General features: G+C 30.5%; 1 protein-coding gene across 16 annotated transcripts in view; it reads left to right on the forward strand.

Annotated features, from left to right (window-relative positions):
* Nucleotides 1-20,213, forward strand: part of LOC145268317 (PAN2-PAN3 deadenylation complex subunit pan3-like) — a 412,758-nt gene that overhangs the window by 178,632 nt on the left and 213,913 nt on the right. For all 16 annotated transcript variants that reach the window (XM_080123796.1, XM_080123781.1, XM_080123790.1 and 13 more), the window contains one exon: nt 18,525-18,590. In XM_080123796.1, the coding sequence (XP_079979922.1) occupies nt 18,525-18,590 (66 nt within the window). The remainder of the gene's footprint in view (nt 1-18,524; nt 18,591-20,213) is intronic.

A 20,213-nucleotide genomic window follows, 5' to 3' on the forward strand; every position in this document is an offset into this window, starting at 1 on the left:
AATGACTTATTTTAGTTATTTAAAAAAAAAAAAAAAAAAAAGTTGAGAAATAACTGAAAAAGAAAAACTATGATTACAATAATTAACGTTGAATACAATATTATATCATAAGAACTGTTCTTAAAAAAAATAACACTCCAAAACTTAAATTGCTGTCATAAAGCCTCCAACTTAACGAAAGTGTATTTCTACCGTAGACTCCAGTCATAAATAAACAAATGGTATTAATTTTGGTACCAAGTTCAAAACAAATTCTTCTGATTCTTGAAAGTAACTGGAAAAACTTTAGAACCCTTTTTCAATATTTGATCTGTTTCTGATATTTTTTTATATCTTGACATTTAGGACCCGGATTTACTCAGATGGCTTTGTGGCACAAGCAGTTAGCTTTAAAGTTTTGTGTTGAATCCACTCAGCCAACGTAATTTTTTTTTTTCTTTGTAGTTTTTCATTAAAATAATAGTAACATTTTGAAATACACATTGTTTTTTTTTTTTTTTTCTCGTCTTTTTTTTTTTTTTTACTTACCCTAATATCACAATTATTTCTTTTTATGTTTACTGAAGACTGTAATTTTGTATGCTACATACCTTGAATTGTTTATTATAAGCTCACTCCTTAAAAAAATAAAGTACACCATCCCTAAACATAGCTTTGATAATCATATTTGCTATTATGAAATTGAAGGAATTTATTTTTATTTTTTGTATCCATTATTTAAACAGTCTAAAAACATAATCATAACATGTTCTCTTTCAAAGAAAAAAAAATGAAGAAAAAAAAAAACCTACACCTCCTTTAAAGATTTGATAATCGCATGTAGCAATGTTTGTTATTATTTACAAAAAAAAAAAAAAAAAATGAATACAAATAATTAAAACACATTGAAGAAATGATATATGCATTAAAAGTGTTTAGTAACAGTTGGATTTACTTTGGCCAGCACTTCTCTTTTTTTGTCCCTATCTATTTCTCACATTCCATGAGTGACGTTTCTGAGAAGGAAGAAGTTTTTTGAACTTGAAGTAATAGTATTTTTATTTATTTATTTTAGCTCCTTGCATCAAATGGTTTCATGCCCTACCTGGAGTGATTTCCATAAAAAAATGAAATAAAAGTTAGTAGCTCAATATGATGAAACCGTAATTGATGTAATATTTTAATTGCTTGCAGTCATGATGAAATAGGTCATGTATTATAATGATCTAAGAACTTATTTTTAGTGAACAAAAAAAAAAACTTTCAGGTAACGCCAGGTTGGCACAGGTTGTAAAGAGCAGTTCTGTGAGTGTGCTTGATCAGCGGTGGTCTTTAAAAAAGATTCAGTCTTTGGAGGTTAACTGACCAAGGTTTTGTTAAGTATTTGGCTTTTCAGTAATTTTATTAACTGAAGGGAAGTAACTTTTTTATCAAGGAGTTACTTCCCTTATGCCAACTCCTTCCTTAAGTAATTTAGATAAAGGAGAGCTATCTGTGTGTATGTGTTTTCTGTCCAGGAAAGAATGGGCTGAGCAGAGAAGAAAGAGGAGATGGGGGTGGAGAGGTGGAGAGAAAGATATAAGCGGCTAGAAAGATGGAAGTTTTAATAGAAATGTTGCTTTTTAGCTCTGGGCAATGTTGGGTAACCCTGCTAGTAAATAATGAAGCAATTGTATGAATATACACACTTATTGCAAACCACAGAAATTTGCATCTTTCATTTGTACAAGCTTATCAAGTTTTTTTGGGGTTTTTTTTACCCCTCAAACAAGGCATATTGCTATTAAAATGTAAAGGGCTACTGAGATTAGGAGCAAAATTTGTAATACTAAATGAGGCGTTTTGCAGCAAGAAATGTCTTCACATTAAATTTTAAATTTCTGCATGTTGGTACAGTCCGGGAAGCAGGGAGGGAATACTAAAGTCTCGTTGTTCGAAAAAAAAGAGTGGAAAGTTTTTGTGCATTATGAGGACTTTTACAGTGAAAGGATGGTATTTTGCTAATTGTTAGATTTGTTTGGAGTATTTATGTTAAGAGGAATACTAGTATAGTAAGCTTGTCGGAGCATATTCCATGGAAGTACTTATAAAACAAGCAAACTGATGCAACATTTGAAGATGGTGTGGAACCTGTTAGGTTAGTCATTTGTTGCACTATGCCCGAGAGCAATAGGTGAGTGATTGGTGCACCAGCTCAAATATGACAACAGTATTCCAGGCATGGGTAAATGATGGCTTCATAGACATACTAGCAGGCTGCCAGGCATTGCCCAGTCATAAAATATGCATAAATATTATATTTTAATTCATACAGAAACCGAAACATGTGCATGCGAGTATTATGTTTTTCTAAACAGTTCACTTAGTAAAAAAAAAAAAAAAATACTTGGGCTGAAATCAAAACCTATAGACAGTGAGTCAAGTACGACAACCGTTAGGCCTGCTTGACTTGATCTTTAAAAAGTGTTTTCAAACCTACTTATTTTTCAACATAATGAATCTGTCAGGTGAACCATTCATGCATGCGCATTTGTGAAACAGCAAACGGATAAAAATCCAACAACTCCCCACGTACCAATTTTTCTTAGCAGCCCATTTTTCTGGATGAAAATAGATTAAAAAGTTTTCTATGTGTCTAAATATGCTATATACCGAATTTCAAGTCTGTATATAAAAAATCCATTGAGTATATAGGTTGAGAAGTGTCCTCATACACACACACGCACCTTCTCACTTTTAAAGATATATAGATCATATACTGCCAGGTGTGAGGAATTTTTCTTCTCTGGTAGAAGGAACTTACGTTTGCAGCAGGCTTGGCAATATCTTTTTGGAATTCTAACTCGTGTTGCATGAGACTATTAGGCTGAAGAGTTTATACATTGATGTGATTAATATTCTTAATTCCTTTTTATAAGCAACTTCTGCTTATATTTATTATTATTATTGTTATTATTATTATTATAGCTGCTGCTACTACTATTACTTATTAAAAATTCCTAAACTCCACCCTCTTTATTTGCTTCCTTTTAACGTTTTCCAGTATTTCCCATTAAGTGATTTGGACATGCATTTAATTAGTTCAATTTTTTTATATAGTCATCTGTCCCTAGGTTAAGTTTATTTTGTCTACAGTTTGCAGTTATCTCATTTCCTTAATTTAGCAATTTTTGTTTAAATTTTTTTAACTTTAAACTGTATAGGTTTTCACAAAGACATACTCTACAAGAATCTAAAAATGTACTATCATATGTTAATATTTTCCAGTTTTTCACAAAACTAGCAAAGAGTTTCCAGTTTTTGAGTTAATACAGTAGAACCCAGGGATACGGCATTAATCCGTTCCAGGGTTGGGATCGTAAGGTGAAATCACTGTATGGTAGGGCCTAAGCAACATTTTATGTAGTACATATTAAAAATTAGTACCAAAATACAGTACAGTATATAATGCACATGTATATGATTAAATAACATTATAAATAACACCATGAGGTGAGGCAAATACTGTAACCAGGGTCCAGGAAAACATTGTTTTCTACATCGTAACATGAAAAAAATGTATTCTAGGGCCATCGTATCTCGGGGTTCAACTGTAATGGCAGAAATTCCATCCACACCTAATTATTGCAAAAATATTTTCTTATTTCCTGTAATTTCTTGTTTTTGTTCCTGTAATATTTTTGTCCTTTTTTTTTTTCTTTCCTTCATCCTTATTTTTTGTCCTTATTTTCTCTTTTTTTTCTAAATCTTTCTATTCCTATTATATTATGTTTAGTTATAATTAATTAAAACATGCTCACCATTTTTTTTTTTTTTTTTAATGCTTCTTTATATATTACTTAATTTTTTAAGCGTGTTTTCATTAGTTTTGGTTTTACTAAGTATGCTATAGAATAAGGAATAATTTTAATAATGGATGAATATTGTTAGATTTTGAATGTATGTATATTGGATTAGAATTTTGTTTCATACATATATATACTAGCCTGGGTGCCCGGCGTTGCTTGGGTGTTTGTAGGTGTGTGTTGAGCAAAGAAAAAAAAGTTGTAGTAGGCAGGTAGGCTCAAACCTGTGACGCAAAGGCGGAAAAGAAAGTGGAGGTGTGTGTAAAGGTGTTGGTTGAGCTAAAAAAAAAAAAAAAAAGTAAGAGTAATAAGCAGGTTCGAACCCATACCGCAAAGAAGGAAAAGAAAGTGAAAAAAATAAAAGTGACGTGTTTGCTGTTGCGCCCATCGCCAAACTGGAAGTGACATAGGTTTAAATTAAGACTAGACAATCAAAAAGAAGCAATGATTTTCGAAAATATCAGTGAAAAAAAGCAACCCCTCCCTGTAGAAAAGTGGCCAGCTGAGGGTGAAGGTATTAATGTTTTTGGCCAATGTTTCGATATTTGTCATCCGAAGGGTCGAGCTTCAAAATGATACCGATCTCATGAAAATCTGTCATCCCTGTCGAAAGTTTTAGGCAGGCAGACATACATACGTACACACATTTAAACAGACAGGTGAGATTAATATTAGATATATATATATATATATATATATATATATATGTATGTATGTATGTATGTATGTATTGAAGCAAATTTGTTAATTTATATTTGTGATTATTCAATATTTTTACCTTTTTTTTTTCATTCTCTTGTATACAGTTTTTCTGAACTTTTCAAGTTTAATCTTTTTTTTTAGTTCCTTATTGTTTTTAAATATATTTATCAATGTGGACAGAATGCATTAAACATATACAAGTCCAACATTAAAAAAATATTTGTGTATTTGTGATATAAAATTAATGTTTGATATTTTTCAAACAGACCATAACCATTAGAATTCAAAATGTTTCATATATCTATATCTATAAAAGGCAAGATGTGTGTGTGTGCATTTTTTGCGTATGTCTGCCAAACGTTTTTGGAGGGGGGGGGGCGCTCCAGGCGGTTACTTTCTTAGAACCTTTTATATGCTACTTAGATGATAATATCTAAGATTTACGAAACAAGTTCGCGTCTATCTTTAATTTCGGCGACTTTTACACGCTATTTTCACCATTTTTTTTTCACTCACCGCATGTGTTTTGCTTTTCCATATAAAAAAAAAAGCAAAACTGTGAAAGCGAAGTTGTGTTCTCGGCCTTTTGTGCCGAGACGTCCAGAAACTAATGAGGTTTGATCAATGTAAGGGGGGGGGGCCCATCATATCAGACAATTTTGAACACTCCCCTTTTTAGGGGAGCTGTTTTCCCCAACATCTTGGCGGGGCAAACAAACAAATATGCAGAAACTGGCTTGCAGCGTCAAAGTTAAGTCGCATAATATTGACCTCATTAAATTCACGCACCTGTTCCATTAAGTTTTCAATCATTAGATTAAAACGCTTTTCATTCCTCGCCCGTCGTGGCTGAGTGGGTAAGATGCAAGTTTTTTTTCCCCCCCTTTCTTCATATCAAGGCTTCGGGTTCAAGCCTACCTACCTACCAAAACTTTTTTCTTTTACACCAGCAAACACACAGGCAACGCTGGGCACTCCCGCTAGTGTTTAATATAGCATGAATTTTTTGTTTATTTTTTTGTTTAGCAACACAATTGTTCGAATTCAAAAAATGTATGATTTTAATGTGAAAAGAATGAAAAAAACAAAAAACAATTGTACTATATTTTCAAAAAATTCTAAATGACTGCCATTTGAAAAAAAAAACAACATTTAAATGAACATTTGTTGTATATCATAAATACTTTACATTTGGAATTCTAATGGCTGTGGTTTGTTTGGGGGGGATTTTTTTCGCGCCACAAAAGCACCAAATATTTTCAAATATTGTACTTGTATTTTATTTCTGACACAAACATCCATTAGCAGGGGTGCGAGTTTTCTGTTTTTTAGTAGAATTCAGCTTCTTATATATAAGAAAAGGCCAAATTGCTAGGGCTTTATGCTCTTATTTTTTTCCCCCATTTGGTTTGATTTTTGCGTCTTCCTCATTTTCCTGCCTTATCTCTCTTTTCTCAGTCACATTTTGTCTTGTCTTGCTCCACCTCTTTTCTCTGCAAAAGTTAATTTTACCTTACTTCAAGCGATTCATCGGATAGGGAAAGTAGATGTCTTCCTGCATCCTTTAAAACATGTTGAAACTTTTGTAATGAGGCGGTCTTATTGTAACAAGTGTGTTGACTAACTCAAATCAGCAGCAGCCGTATTTAAAGCACATATGCAAATTGGCAAGTGTGCACGCACTGACGTCACAGGAAGGAGAGGAAAGGAAAATAAAGACCTCATGGAGAGAGAACAGATGTCTTACGTGTTGTTGAAGTGAGCAGACGCATGCCCGATAATGTCAATGCGTGAAAAAAGAAAAGGCAGAAAAAAATGGACAGCACGTGGTCAAGCAAAGTAAGCAGCCAGAGGTGCTTTGACTCCTGTGCAGTGAAAGAAAAAAAATATGCCGAGCGATCAAAAAAAAAAAAAAAAAAAAAAAAAAATGGAGACAAACAATGACAGATATGTGCATGAAAGAACATCTTGACAGATATGTTCAACGCCTGAGTGATATTTTGAAACACAGTGAAGTGAATTGTCGGAAATTACTGGAGTAAATGCTTTTTGTATAACCTGAGCCTACAATTGGAAAAGTAATGTCGACTCATCTTCCCTAGGATGAGAAATACGTCCCACTTTCAAATGTTTTTTTTTTCATCACACCCTTAGTGCCCTTCAAAAATTTATGGGTGCTTGTTTACATCGTGAACCTTTTAAAACCAACGCATTTCAGGTGATAGCATTATTACGTACTTGCGTGACATGTCGAAATTAGTATAAATTTTAAAAATTTATGAAAAATGATCCAATAAACGTGGCTAGATGTATTTTTAACAAAAAATCAAGCATAATTACATTGAGATTTTTTGTTTGAAAATGGCGGACCGTTAAGTCAAGGAAGATAATTCAGTTTGTCATATTGAATTAGTCGGACTATTTTTCCATGTTAAAACCTAATTAACATTTACAAAATAATTTTGAAAAAAACAAAAACGTTGGTGCTTGTGTAGATTGATCTTTTAAACCAACACTTTTGAGGTATGAACGTCATGTACTTATGTCATATCAAAATTCGTATAAATACCCAAAATTAAGAAAAATGGGTACTTGGATAGTTTAATCAAGACATTAAAAAATGACAATATCGAAAAAAAAAAAAAAAGTTTATATTGTACATATCCGTTATGGAATGAAGTTCTCCAAAAAAAAAAAAAATTTCAGTTAATTTCATCAAGTAGTTTTTTTTTGTTTTTTTTGTTTTTACAGCAAAAAAACCCAATTTGTTATTCTTACCAAGCAAAAGGTTCTATTTTTAGGAAAAAAAGCTTGTATTAAAGATGGGGAGGGAGTGTCGGCGCTTTAAATTGAGTTATCTCCCCGTGGCATGTTATAAAAATCCAAAAAAAATTTTTTAAATTCAAAGACGTCTACCTTAAACGTGCTGTCATAAAAACGTGTTTTTCCACTGTAAAAAAAAATACTACTTGATCAAATTAAGTGAAATTTTTTTTTTCGGAGATTTTCAGTTCAAAACGGATACGTACAATATAACCTTTTTTTCAACATTTTCACTTTTTTATTGTCTTGATTAAACTGTACATATAGACATATAATAACAATTCAATTTACCTTTTTGTAGAATCACAACACAAGACGACGTTTTATAAAAACACATGATGGGTTTATTTCTTCACGACCGGCCGTGGTTTTCATCATCAAAAATTCAAAGCTTCATTCTAAGTTTCACAAGTGACTGTCTCGCTTCTAGACGTTCGAATCCTCAGACTCTCTCTGAGTTTCTCCCAGTTTTTCCTTTCTTTTCTCTAAAGTTTTTCTAACTATCTCTAGAACTTTCTATTTTCCATGACGTCATACACATGTTAAAACATGTGCCTTCTTTCACGTGTTCTGGACATGCGTGTCCAAAACTTTTCCTTTTTTTTTACAAAAGGAATTTTAACCTATACTCAGTAACCTATATTTCCAATATGTTAAAAACATTATCTTATAGCTGCATTCTTTCAATTGAATTTTCATAACAAAATTGACAGTGCACATTCTTTTCTTGAAATATTTTATCTCTATTCTAAACAATCGTTTGCTTTACATTCCATTTTCTAATTCTCACACGTAATCTATTTCTAAACCTAAATTACGAGGTTCGAATTTCGTCTATGCTATTTCATTTTCATTTTAACTAAATCTCTCTATTTTTATACTTACATGAAAAAGGGACAGCCCTTATCATGTAACACTTATGCTCTATCATTTTTCAATAATTTTTAAGATTTATACTAATTTTGACACATAAGTATGTAAATATTTTAAACTGAAATGTGTTAGTCTGAAAGATTATATATCTACACAAGCACCTGTTTGTGTGTGTCTTTCTTTTTTTTTTTTAACCTTGTCAAAGAGATCCAAAAAAGAGTTTTTCAATCTAATAGGTTCCACTTTGTCAACTAAGCTCCAACCCCTGCCCCATCACTGCAATGTTGCATTTCTGTGCCTGTTTTACAAATCTTTTAATGGAATGTGCTCTGAATTCATTGCTCTTGTGCCCCTTCAACGTACATATCCCCGACAAACCCGCTTAGCAACAAAATCTTACCCCTTCATTTTTAAGGACCCTAAATGGCAGAAAGTTTTCTACTCTAATAGCTACTTCCTTCGAACAGCTAGACTTTGGAATTCCCTTCCTGCTTACCTGACTGTACTGATATGCAGAAGTGTAAATGTAACGTAAGCCAATATCTTGTTAATCTTTCCTAACCTGGTTCAAATAGTAATCACTTACGTCCAAGTGGCGATATGCCTTGTTAAGGGTGAACGTGATCAAAAAAAAAAAAAAATGTTAATTAATTCTTCTGTCGCAATTATCAATTAACCTCAATTATTTTAAGTTACAATTTGAAGTACTGTCGATCTATGTTAATAGACTTATCAAGGTGTGTTAATAGAATATATAAATAAAGGCTATAAATTAACAAAGTGTATCTACTTGGCATTATCTGAGAGTCTCTATTTACTTGTCTCCTTATGAGGGAAGAATTAAACATATGATTGGATTTTAATGTGGGGAAAATCCAGCTCCCTTAAAAAAAAAAAAAAGTGATAGTCCAGATTTGGATGAAAAAAAAAAAATTTCCTCAGTCTAGTTCACTTATAATTGCCTAAAAGAAAGTGGTATCTAATTTGTGTGTGTGTGTGTGTTAATCTACAATACCCTTATATATATATATATATATATATGATGATTGCAACGTCTTGTCAGACGAGTGCCACTCCCTCAAACACTTAAAGTCCATGAGCCCAAAAATGACTTCCATCGCCACAGGACCATTTTAATAGACAAATGCCTGAGGGAGTATCTATACACAGATGATGTTACAGAGTCTTAGCTTTGTACAACAGCTAAGTCTCTCTCTCAGTTCAAAATGTCAAGATCCAGCAACAAGCAAGAGCAAGATAGCCAGCAACAAGTTAAACTGCAGACCAGCTTAATGCGGGTACTGGTATCCCGCTTTATGGTTTTTTAAATCAGATTTGCTTCCCCTAGAAAGATTACCTTCACCACGGCTTACGGGAGCCCTCTCCACCTCAACACACACATACATACACACACGGTGCTAGTTGGCTGTTGACCTCGAAAAAGGGTTCATTCACCCTTTGGAAAGTCTTGTTTTTAATCCTTCAGGGAAACTAGCCACCCTCCTCACCAAACAAGTCTGGTGGGGGAACCAGTTTAATCGGCGGTGACCCAACCATGAGGCAGGTAGTACTTGGTTACATGGTACCAGTAGCATATGACATGACCTGAGATATATATATATATAATTGCAACATCTTGTCAGACGAGTGCCACTCCCTCAGTCACTGAAAGTCCATGTACCCGAAGATGACTTTTCAGTCCTGCCAGCGACTTGCACACCTTCAAGCAGACATGATACTGAAGACTGTTATTGGTTTGGATGAAACTAACAGCAACGGAATTTATATATATATATATATATATATATATATATATTTTTTTTTTTTTTCATTTTTCTTCCTTTGAAGATTGTAATGCTGGGTATGGGACAGCCAAACCAGCTGCCAACATTGGCCCGCTTTTTATTGAAACCAACCGAGAGCTCTTTTTAGTATCCTCGCTGTTCCCTTAAGTGCAATTGTCTCATCATGCACTTTCATGTGATTAACAAGACCTGCTTTGAACAAGAGAGCCCGGTCACTCACTTCACAGATCCAAAGATCCCCATGATTGGGTGGCAAGGTTTGACGTTTCCTACACACTCTCTTGAGCTTTGCTCGGTCTATCTAAGCTGCTTCAAAGTGTTCTGCACCCCTGTATATCAGTGCCCTCCACTGCTTGCGATTATATGCTAAGGACTCCCAACTGTCAACAGGAACATGAAAGTTCACCAGACTCTCCTTGATGTGGGATCTTTTGCCAAGGAGCTTACCATAAAACAACTGTGTGTGTGTATGTATATATGTATGTATATATATATATATATATATATATATATATATATATATATGCGTTTACCATTTCTACTATATATATATATATATATATATATATATATAAATATAAAAGCGAAAATGTATGTATGTGTGTTCGCTTTTTCTGTGTGTCTACAAAAGGCTTCTTTCAGAGAAGTGGTCGGTCGGTTCACAATTTTTTATATCACATACAAATCGTAATATCTCACAGTTAACAACGAAGCTCGCCAGTCTATTTAATTTGCTCGATTTCGGGAAGATAAATGTTCAATATTTGTTGCTCGCCGCATGTGGGTTAGTCTTTTTCCTATAACATCTTCAGGGGGGAAAAAAAGCGTTCAGCAGTAAATGAATACTATCCCGCAGTCAAAACTTGACCTCATTTAAAACGGGCACCTGCTAAATCCAGCTAATTAAATAAATTCAAACGTGTTTCCGTTAGCATCTCGCGGTGGGGCAGTGGTTAACATTGCACTTTTTTTTCTTTTTTTTTTTTTTCACACTTTAATTTACAACTTTGCCTCAACAGTTCGGCTTCGATCCTCATACTTACTTTTTTTTTTTTTAACTCCCCCACACACCTACAAACACCCGGGCAACGCCGGGTACCCCTCGCTAGTATATATATATATATATATATATACACATATACTGAAAATATTAAAATGTTGCTGTTACAGTTTATAAGATTAAAATTATTTAAAATAGAATAATAAAAAAAGTTATTTTATAACTACGCAACAATAAGATGTGTCCGTCTGTACACTCCTTTCTCTGTAAAATGACAAAATACTTGTACATCAAAGAATTAAAAATTTATTAAAAATAAAGAAAAAAAAGGATTGACAATATATATGTTAATGTTATTTGTAAAAAGAAAAAAAGGTAACACGATAGTCACAGTTGAAACTTTAGAATAATTTTTCGAGAGAAAATTGTCTAGTGTGTTTTTCTTTTTTATGAAACTTTTTCAAAAGTTCTCATTGGCAGACGACTAGTATTTTTTTTTTTTTTTTTTTTTTAAAGGAATTCTATTTTGTGGGAAATCTTGTATGACTGGGGACAAAATTCAATGAAACAGTTCATTCTTTTCTTTTAATAGAAATCTTGCACGACTGGGGAAAATTCAAGAGAACAGTTTTTAATTGAAAAAGTTACTTGAAATCTAAAGCACATCTCGAGTTCTTGCATTTCTGTTTTCTTGTTTCTTCTTTCTTAAGTAATAAATAATAAAATATTACTTGCTAATCTGAAAATTAAAATTTTATATATCCTAACCTGATATTATTATATAAATATCCTTATAAATAATTTCTCCTTTTCTTTAGTTAAGAAAATTTCTGGGCTGTAAATTTTTAATTAAAGGTGCAGACATATTTTATTTATTCTTTTAATCATCTATCATTTGGATAAACGAATTTTAAATCACTGACACTTAAATATTTAGCCACTCTGACTAAAATACAAAAATATTTGCAAAATTTTCCAATATTATCAATAAATACAGGATATATTTGGATTTTGTTTTCTCTAAATATAACCTTTGTTAAATGACATTGTTACAATCTTTTTCTTTAAATAAAATAGTTATTATTTAGGTTTTCTCTAAAAATAACTTCAAATGACTTTTCATCACAAATTCTTCACTAATTCTTGGATCTTTCCAAAAAAATAAATACAATCAATTGTCTTTAATTTTTCAAAATAAAACATTGACCCTCTGTCAACTTTTTTTTTTTTTTTTTTTTTTTTATCAGATTTTTTCCCAAGTAAAATAAATTTGTCTTAAAATTGTTTGAAGCTCCAAATAAACTTAAATATATTTACTTAACTAAGGGAACAAATGTCTGAACATAGTTTGAAAGTATGCTAAAATAACGAGTGTTCTTGATATTCTTATATTGAGAATAAAGGAGAATAATGTATATGTTATGGCAATTTTGGCACAGAACAGTGTATGTATATGCCTGCATTAGAAACTGGTTTGTTTTGGAGATATTTTGTTTTAAATGGTTGTTTTATTGTTTGTGATGTAGTTTGTATGATTGGAATTTCTAGTATGTTTAGTGTTGCAAATTATTGTATTATTGACATGTGTAGGTAAAATAAGATATGTTTATGAGAGAAGTGGCTGGCGTATATGATTTTTACTTATTTATTCTGGAAAATATTTGTGGCTTTCTTCTTGGCATTTAGTATAAAATATGTGGGATATTGCAGTTTTCATGAGTATTTATGAGGTATTTGAATTCTTTGTCCAGATATTCTGGACTACAAATTCTGAAAGAAACCAATTATCATACCTATTTTTACTTTGTTGTTATGGTGTGAATAAAAATGTAAATCATTTTTGTGTGTACTTTTGCGGTGAACTTTGAAGGATAGTTTATTATTGGATTATATAATAATTATGAGATTGTTTTCTGTTTCATAGGTGAAGTTTATGTGGAGTTTGACTGAGTCTAATTTGTTTTTAATATTTATGTGCATGTTTTCAGAAAGAAAAATTAAAATGTTGTAAATATGTCTAAAATATTCTGTTTGGAGGTAGTCTAAACTTGAAAGGACCATATCTAGGAATTCTAAGAAAAGGTGGATTAATACTCCACTAAAAGAGTTAACCCATAGGAAGACAAAATTTTGCTTGTAGAAATTGTTATTAAATTGAAAATAAGTCATGTCAGTTATAAGTCTGATAATTTTGATCAAACAATCTGGAGAAAATGTTTTATTTTTTTTATTTTTTTGTTTTTGTTTTTTAGGTGTGTATGGACATTTTTTAATGTTATATCTAAGCTGTGTATAGTTTTATGTATATTAATGTTTTTTATCTTGGTGAGTAAATCTCCAGAGTTCTTTATGTGGGAGGTGCTGATAGCGCCCATTAGTAGTTAGGATATGGCACATGCAATTTTGTGTGTTGCACTACTGATGCCAGATATTATGGGCACATCGGTATATTCAATTTGTGAATTTGTTATAAAAAATTAAAAAAAAAAAAATCTTACTCTTTCACAACATAACTTTTAAAAAAAAATTTCCAATGACTTTTTTCACTCTGAAATAGAACAGTCATAGTTTTCATAACAACAAATATTTTTAAAAATATTGTACAGGTATTTTAGTTTCTTTAATTCATTCATCCAGAAGTCTTACAATAAAGACAAAATATTGATGAACACATAACTTGGTTTGTTCCTTTTTTACCTCTATCTTGTCGGAATACTATTTCCATTATGCTCATCATCTATGTATATATATAGGCACTCTCTCATATATATATATATATATATATATATATATAATGGTTGTACCGATTGACTTCCTAGATGTAAATCCAATGAAACTTACGTGATTATTAAAGAGTGATCAATGCAGGACAGAGCTGGTATATAATGTGTTTATTATACAAACATTATTCGTTACATATGTGCATACATGTTTCAGTGAAATCCCAATTTAAGGATAACACTTCATCAGAACAAAAGAGAATCCGGGTTTGTATTACTGTACACATAGATTCGAAAAAGTTGTCAAAAAACAAATATATAACAAATGTTATCAAAGGCAAGATAAGTTACTTTTCTACCAAACTGGATATGTTTTTCGTGTTTTTATTCAATTTAACATGTTTATTCAGCTCGAAAAGCATACAGTGTTTACCGATGTATTGGAAAATTCTAAATGGCGGCCAACTCTCTCTTTAACACGGTAAGTTCGGGAAAAAGTGTTATAAATAATAAACTAGACAAAATACTATTAAAAAAAACACCGAATATATGTCAAGTTATGTCACGGAAACATATATTGAGCGAATTTCTAACAGTATTTTGTCGAGTTTATTATTTATTACACCTTTTTCCGAACTTACCGTATTAAAGAGAGAGTCGGCCGCCATTTTGAATTTTCCAATACATCGGTAAACACTGTATGGTTTTCGATCTGAATAAACATGTTAAATTGAATAAAAACACGAAAATGATATCCAGTTTGGTAGAAAAGTAATTTATCTTGCCTTTGATAACATTTATTTGTTATATATTTATTTTTTGACAACTTTTTCGAATTTGTGTACAGTAATACAAACCCGAGAATCCATATATATATATATATATTGTAACATGCCTGTAGTCGTTTTTTGATTTCTCTCAAGCAGTTAGCTTGAATGAAAAGATTGCTGTTCAGGTATGGGAAGTGGTTGATGCATTCTATGGTGATGCCATCTATGGTGATGTTGAAGTCTGGAACAGCTTCACCTGGCAGTGGTTGGTCCGTATTTTGGTCTTGGTCTTGTTAACTGTTAGGTCAAAGCAAAAGTGCTGAAGTTCATCTGCGGATTAAGCTACGGTGGCATTGTTGTCTGCGTAATGCAGTTCCGTCACTTTGATTGTGTTGGTCATTTGTCTTGATTTTTAATCTGGCTAGTTTAAAAATTCCTCCATCAAATCTGAATTTGATATATATTGTAACATGTTTTATTAATCATTTGTTACAATATATATATATATATATATATATATATCTCTATTGTAACATATGCGATAAAAGGTGGGAGACTTAAGTAACGAATAGACGTAAGGGTATGAAAGGAAACTTACGATAAAAGCAAATAAATCATCTTTGTAACATGTTACCAAAAGGGGGGGGGTATAAGGGAATTTACGGGAAAGCAAAACCCAAGTGTTTTATCGCACGTGACACGGATAAAAAAAAAAAAATAAAAGAAATAGAAACACAAGGACGAACACAGTAAAAATGCGAGAGAAAAAAAAACAAAGTAACAAACACTTTTCCAAATAATACAAAAATAGGTTTATTGAAGATAAAAAGGAAAAGTTTAACGAAGGAAAAAGAAATGTATTCAAAGTTATGGAATTTAAAATATATCTACGTGTATGAACTGAGCGAAAGTCTTTGGGAAGGGGTTTAACAGCGTAATTAGGATTTGCACAATATCATGAGGGGAAAACCAAATTGTCCGCTTGGATAAGGGGAAACAAAGTTTTTACACTCACAGGTCTTTTTATTTTTATTTTTGTTTCTTTTTCTTGTATGGTCCACAATTTGCTAGCGACGTAGTCAGTTTGGTGTTCCTTTTTGGTGGGGAAAAATTCAAACAGCAAATTCACAGGTTCTCCTTTTTTATCGTCTGCGTTGCATACGTCTGTCTCTTTCATGAGGGGGAAAAAATCATGTTATCCACGTTTCGTATATCTATATCTCTTTTTCGCATGAGGGAAAGAAGTCGCTGTCTCTTTCATGAGGGGTAAGTAGTCTCATTCTCTCGCATGACGAGAAGTCTCCTCTCACGAGGAGAGTGCTTACCTCATCAGCGTCCAAGCTGAAAAAGACTGACTTTCACTAGTATCTAGTTAAAGAAAGACGGGAAGGGGAAGCGGGACCACTTCCAGCCCCCCCCCCCTTTCCTCTCTGCTTCACATTCCGGTTTAAAAATAAACTTGATGAAATATATTTTCCTCGCGGCTTGGCTGACGAAATTTCTAGCCGATAAAATCTCTGCTGGTTGAATTCCCAGCCTTCCCAGACAGGGCCATAATGTTGTTCTCCTTCTCCCAGACCAAGTTTGATTTTAAGTTTTAAAGGAAGGATAGATTAGTAGGCTTTCGCTCAGTTCAAAACAACTACTATTGTTTAGTCTCTCCCTCTTTCTCTCTTTTGGAAATCATGTTCATTTTGCCTCGGTGACAAAATAGAAAACACCAAAAAAAAAAAAAAAAAAAAAAAATCAGCACTACTCTTGTTCGCCTAAAATTAAATATTTAAATTTTTTATTTAAATACATAATCCAATTTAAGGATTATGTCACAATATATATATATATATATATATATATTAAGTAATGTGATTTATAATTTAAAAGTTTTAAAATTTTTTAAATTTAACAATCAAAATTTAATTAAATTAAAAATCAGTTTCATAAGAAGGAACAACAACAAAGTCAATTATCTGTACGATCGTTTCGGAAATCCGTGCTTTTTATTTGTGGTATACATGAAGTCACGTAGAATAATTATACATAGTTTTTTTGGTAAGCACGGTCTCCTCATCAGCAAATTTAGGAGGATTTCTATTGAATTGAAAAGACACCAAAAATAAACCTAGCATTAAAAGTAAGGCAGATGAATCTTTTGGTTTTTCAAATAATATTGAATTAGCTCTAGGACATTTAACTATCGAGCTTATTATATATCTAAATTACAACGAGCATTTCCTGTATTTTAATTAAACTAGTAATTTCACTATTACATTAAAATACACTTAGCTCTTTAGACTATTATTCTAATCTCCTTTAAATTATATATATATATATATATATATATATATATATATATATATATATAAGGCTATATGTCTGTCTGTCACCATAGTTTAAACTCTATCTCCTCTGAAACTAAAAGTCACAGAATGGTCTCAAATGATTGGATTTTTTACAAATCCTTCTTTTATGGGCCTTTAGCTGGTTAAAATAGTTTTTAAGGGGTCAAAAAAGGGTAACAATTGAAAAAATCGTTATATATTTTGTACATTCATCTTGGTTTGTTTTCATTTTTTTAATCAGTTCATATGCATGTCACCTTGGTACAATGGTAATGTCACAGCTTTGAATGCTACAGTTTCGGTTTCAATTCTAGCTGATGGCACCCAAATACGTTTTTTTTTTCTTTTACTTTTTAAATCACAACTCTATAACATCATATACGAAATCTGGACAAGTTAAAATATCATATTTAAGCATGTTTTACACGCAGGCAAAGCCCCCCCCCCCACTAGTATGTGTATAATATATACATTTTTATAGAGGGCGCTTATAAACCCTTCAATAAGTCTTTTTATTTTATTTTATTTATTTATTTATTTTTTTTTGCAAAGTCCATTTTTTTAATTTTTTTTTTACAAATCTCCATTTCCTTTTATCTTTTTTTCTTCACAAAATCCTTTTTCATTATGTATTAAAAAAAAAAAACTTTGTTCTTTTGAGGAACTTGTATTTGTTTGAGTATTTGTTTAGCAGTTTTTCACTATTCAACGCTTTCTTTTTTTTTTTTTTTTTTTCATAAAAAACAATTTATAAGTGTGAATTAAATATATCTTGTGGTTTGGGAATAAGTAATGATATATATAAATTTATTTTTTTTTAATTTATTTTTTTTTTAATTTATTTTTTTTTTAATTTATTTTTTTTTAATTTATTTTTTTTTAATTTATTTTTTTTTAATTTATTTTTTTTTAATTTATTTTTTTTTAATTTATTTTTTTTTAATTTATTTTTTTTAATTTATTTTTTTTTAATTTATTTTTTTTAATTTATTTTTTTTTAATTTATTTTTTTTTAATTTATTTTTTTTAATTTATTTTGTTTAATTTATTTTGTTTAATTTATTTTGTTTTAATTTATTTTGTTTTAATTTATTTTGTTTTAATTTATTTTGTTTTAATTTATTTTGTTTTAATTTATTTTTTTTTAATTTATTTTTTTTTTAATTTATTTTTTTAAATTTTTTTAAATTTTTTTTAATTTTTAATTTTTTTTAATTTTTTTTTTTTAATTTTTTTTTTTTAATTTATTTTTTTAATTTATTTTTTTTAATTTATTTTTTTTAATTTATTTTTTTAATTTATTTTTTTTAATTTATTTTTTTTAATTTATTTTTTTTAATTTATTTTTTTTTAATTTATTTTTTTTTTAATTTATTTTTTTTTTATTTATTTTTTTTTAATTTATTTTTTTTTAATTTATTTTTTTTTAATTTATTTTTTTTTAATTTATTTTTTTTTAATTTATTTTTTTTTAATTTATTTTTTTTTAATTTATTTTTTTTTAATTTATTTTTTTTTAATTTATTTTTTTTTAATTTATTTTTTTTTAATTTATTTTTTTTTAATTTATTTATTTTTTTTTTTTTTTTTTATTTATTTTTATTTATTTTTATTTATTTTTATTTTATTTTATTTTTTTTTTACTAATAAAATATTTCTCCATTTCAGGAAAATGTTGGCGGCACTACATATTTTTATTCTCCCGAAGATTTTGCTCCACAGTATCAAGGAGTTGTAAGTACGATCTTATCATTTCAAATCTAGACTTTCCATGTTTATTGTCTACATTCTCTTCGGCAAGAGGTTTGAAGCTGTCTGAATGCTATGTCGTTTTGCCACTTTTTAGTCCTACCTGATGGTTTCTGTGTCCTCTTTAGGGTGCATGATCTTATAAGAGAAAAAATAGAACATTGTATCACTTGCTATTGAGGTTTATCTCTGTGTTCCCTTCGACAAAAGGTTTGACGTTGTCTGGCTATCCTTATGAAGTTTTCCCAACAACAAAGAAATTAGATTTTCTTTCATGAAAAGGAAGTTTTAGCAAGCCAAATAATTTGCTATAATCTTTAGTGACCATTATTGTGAGGATTGTGTCCATTTGCCATTGTTTATGATCTTTTTTTTTTTTTTTGCATAGGTATCACCATTTATCGAGACCAAGAGGCCACTCGAGGATAAGGGTTAAGGGTATGATCTTGTCTGATCATTTCCTTCTCTGTCCTTTTTAGGATGCATGACTTTCCTTTTGCTGCTTAGTCTTAGGTCTCTGCAAGTGCTAATATAACCTTTTTTTTTTTTTTTTTTTAACGTGTTATTAGGACATTAAGTTTTGTGATGGACAATTTCTCAAGTAGTGTCTGACCTGATGTTCTGGATCTGCTCTGGCTTTTATGTTGCATATCCACCTAAACCTTGCGTTATCTCTTTGGAACCGTGCAAGTTATGCCTGTGTAGGGTCCAACACTCAATGCTATACAACAGCACTGTTCTCACGCAGCTACCATAAATCTTACCCCGGTGATAATTCGGGTAAGATCTATAATAGTTCTAAAAATTTATTTTGGGATTAGTATGGATTATTTTTAAAAATACTTCTAAAAATGAGACAACTAGTTGTCATAATTTCTTTAAAAAAAAAAGTGAGAAAGCATAAAAATATGGGATTTTCCCAATTAGATTTCTTTCAGGAAAAGGAATTTTTAGCGAGCCAAATAATTTGCTATAATCCAACTTTTTTTTTTTTTTTTTTTTTTTTTTTGCACTTGTGCATAAAAGGCATCTGTAAAGTATGGCAGTAAAAAAAAAAAAAATGGCAGACAAAACTTTAAGTGTTTACTTGGTATTGGATAATATTACAATACATTGAAAAATATGGAAAATGATCAAGGCTTCTCTGGATTACATTGCATAGTTGAATTTCATAAATATTTGATCGCTTTCTGTCATTTTCTGAATACGTTTATGCTTTTCAGTACCAAATAAGTATTTCATAGTTTTACTGTCATTTTATTTTTAATTGACCTATTTCATAGGTGCCTTATTATTTACATACACCTCCATTTTTTTTTTTCTCTCCCCAAAAGTTTTTGGAAATGCAGCTTGAAAAGTTTGTAAGACTGGAATGAAATTGTGTTGAGAAACTGAAGTGAATAGAAGTTAGACATAAAGTAGGTTCGGCACTTGTACAGTTTAACCATGACATTACAAAATGAAAATATTGAAAAAGGTTATATTGTATGTATTCGTTTTAGACTGAAGATCTCAAAAAAAAAAAATTTCACCTAATTTGATCAAGTATTTTTTTATTTTACAATGGGAAAGCACGTTTTTATGACAGCACGTTGAAGTTAGCCATCT

Source organism: Euprymna scolopes, chromosome 43 (genome assembly GCF_053919585.1).
Source record: "Euprymna scolopes isolate OS-2025 chromosome 43, ASM5391958v1, whole genome shotgun sequence".
Classification (NCBI taxonomy): Eukaryota; Metazoa; Mollusca; class Cephalopoda; order Sepiida; family Sepiolidae; genus Euprymna; species Euprymna scolopes.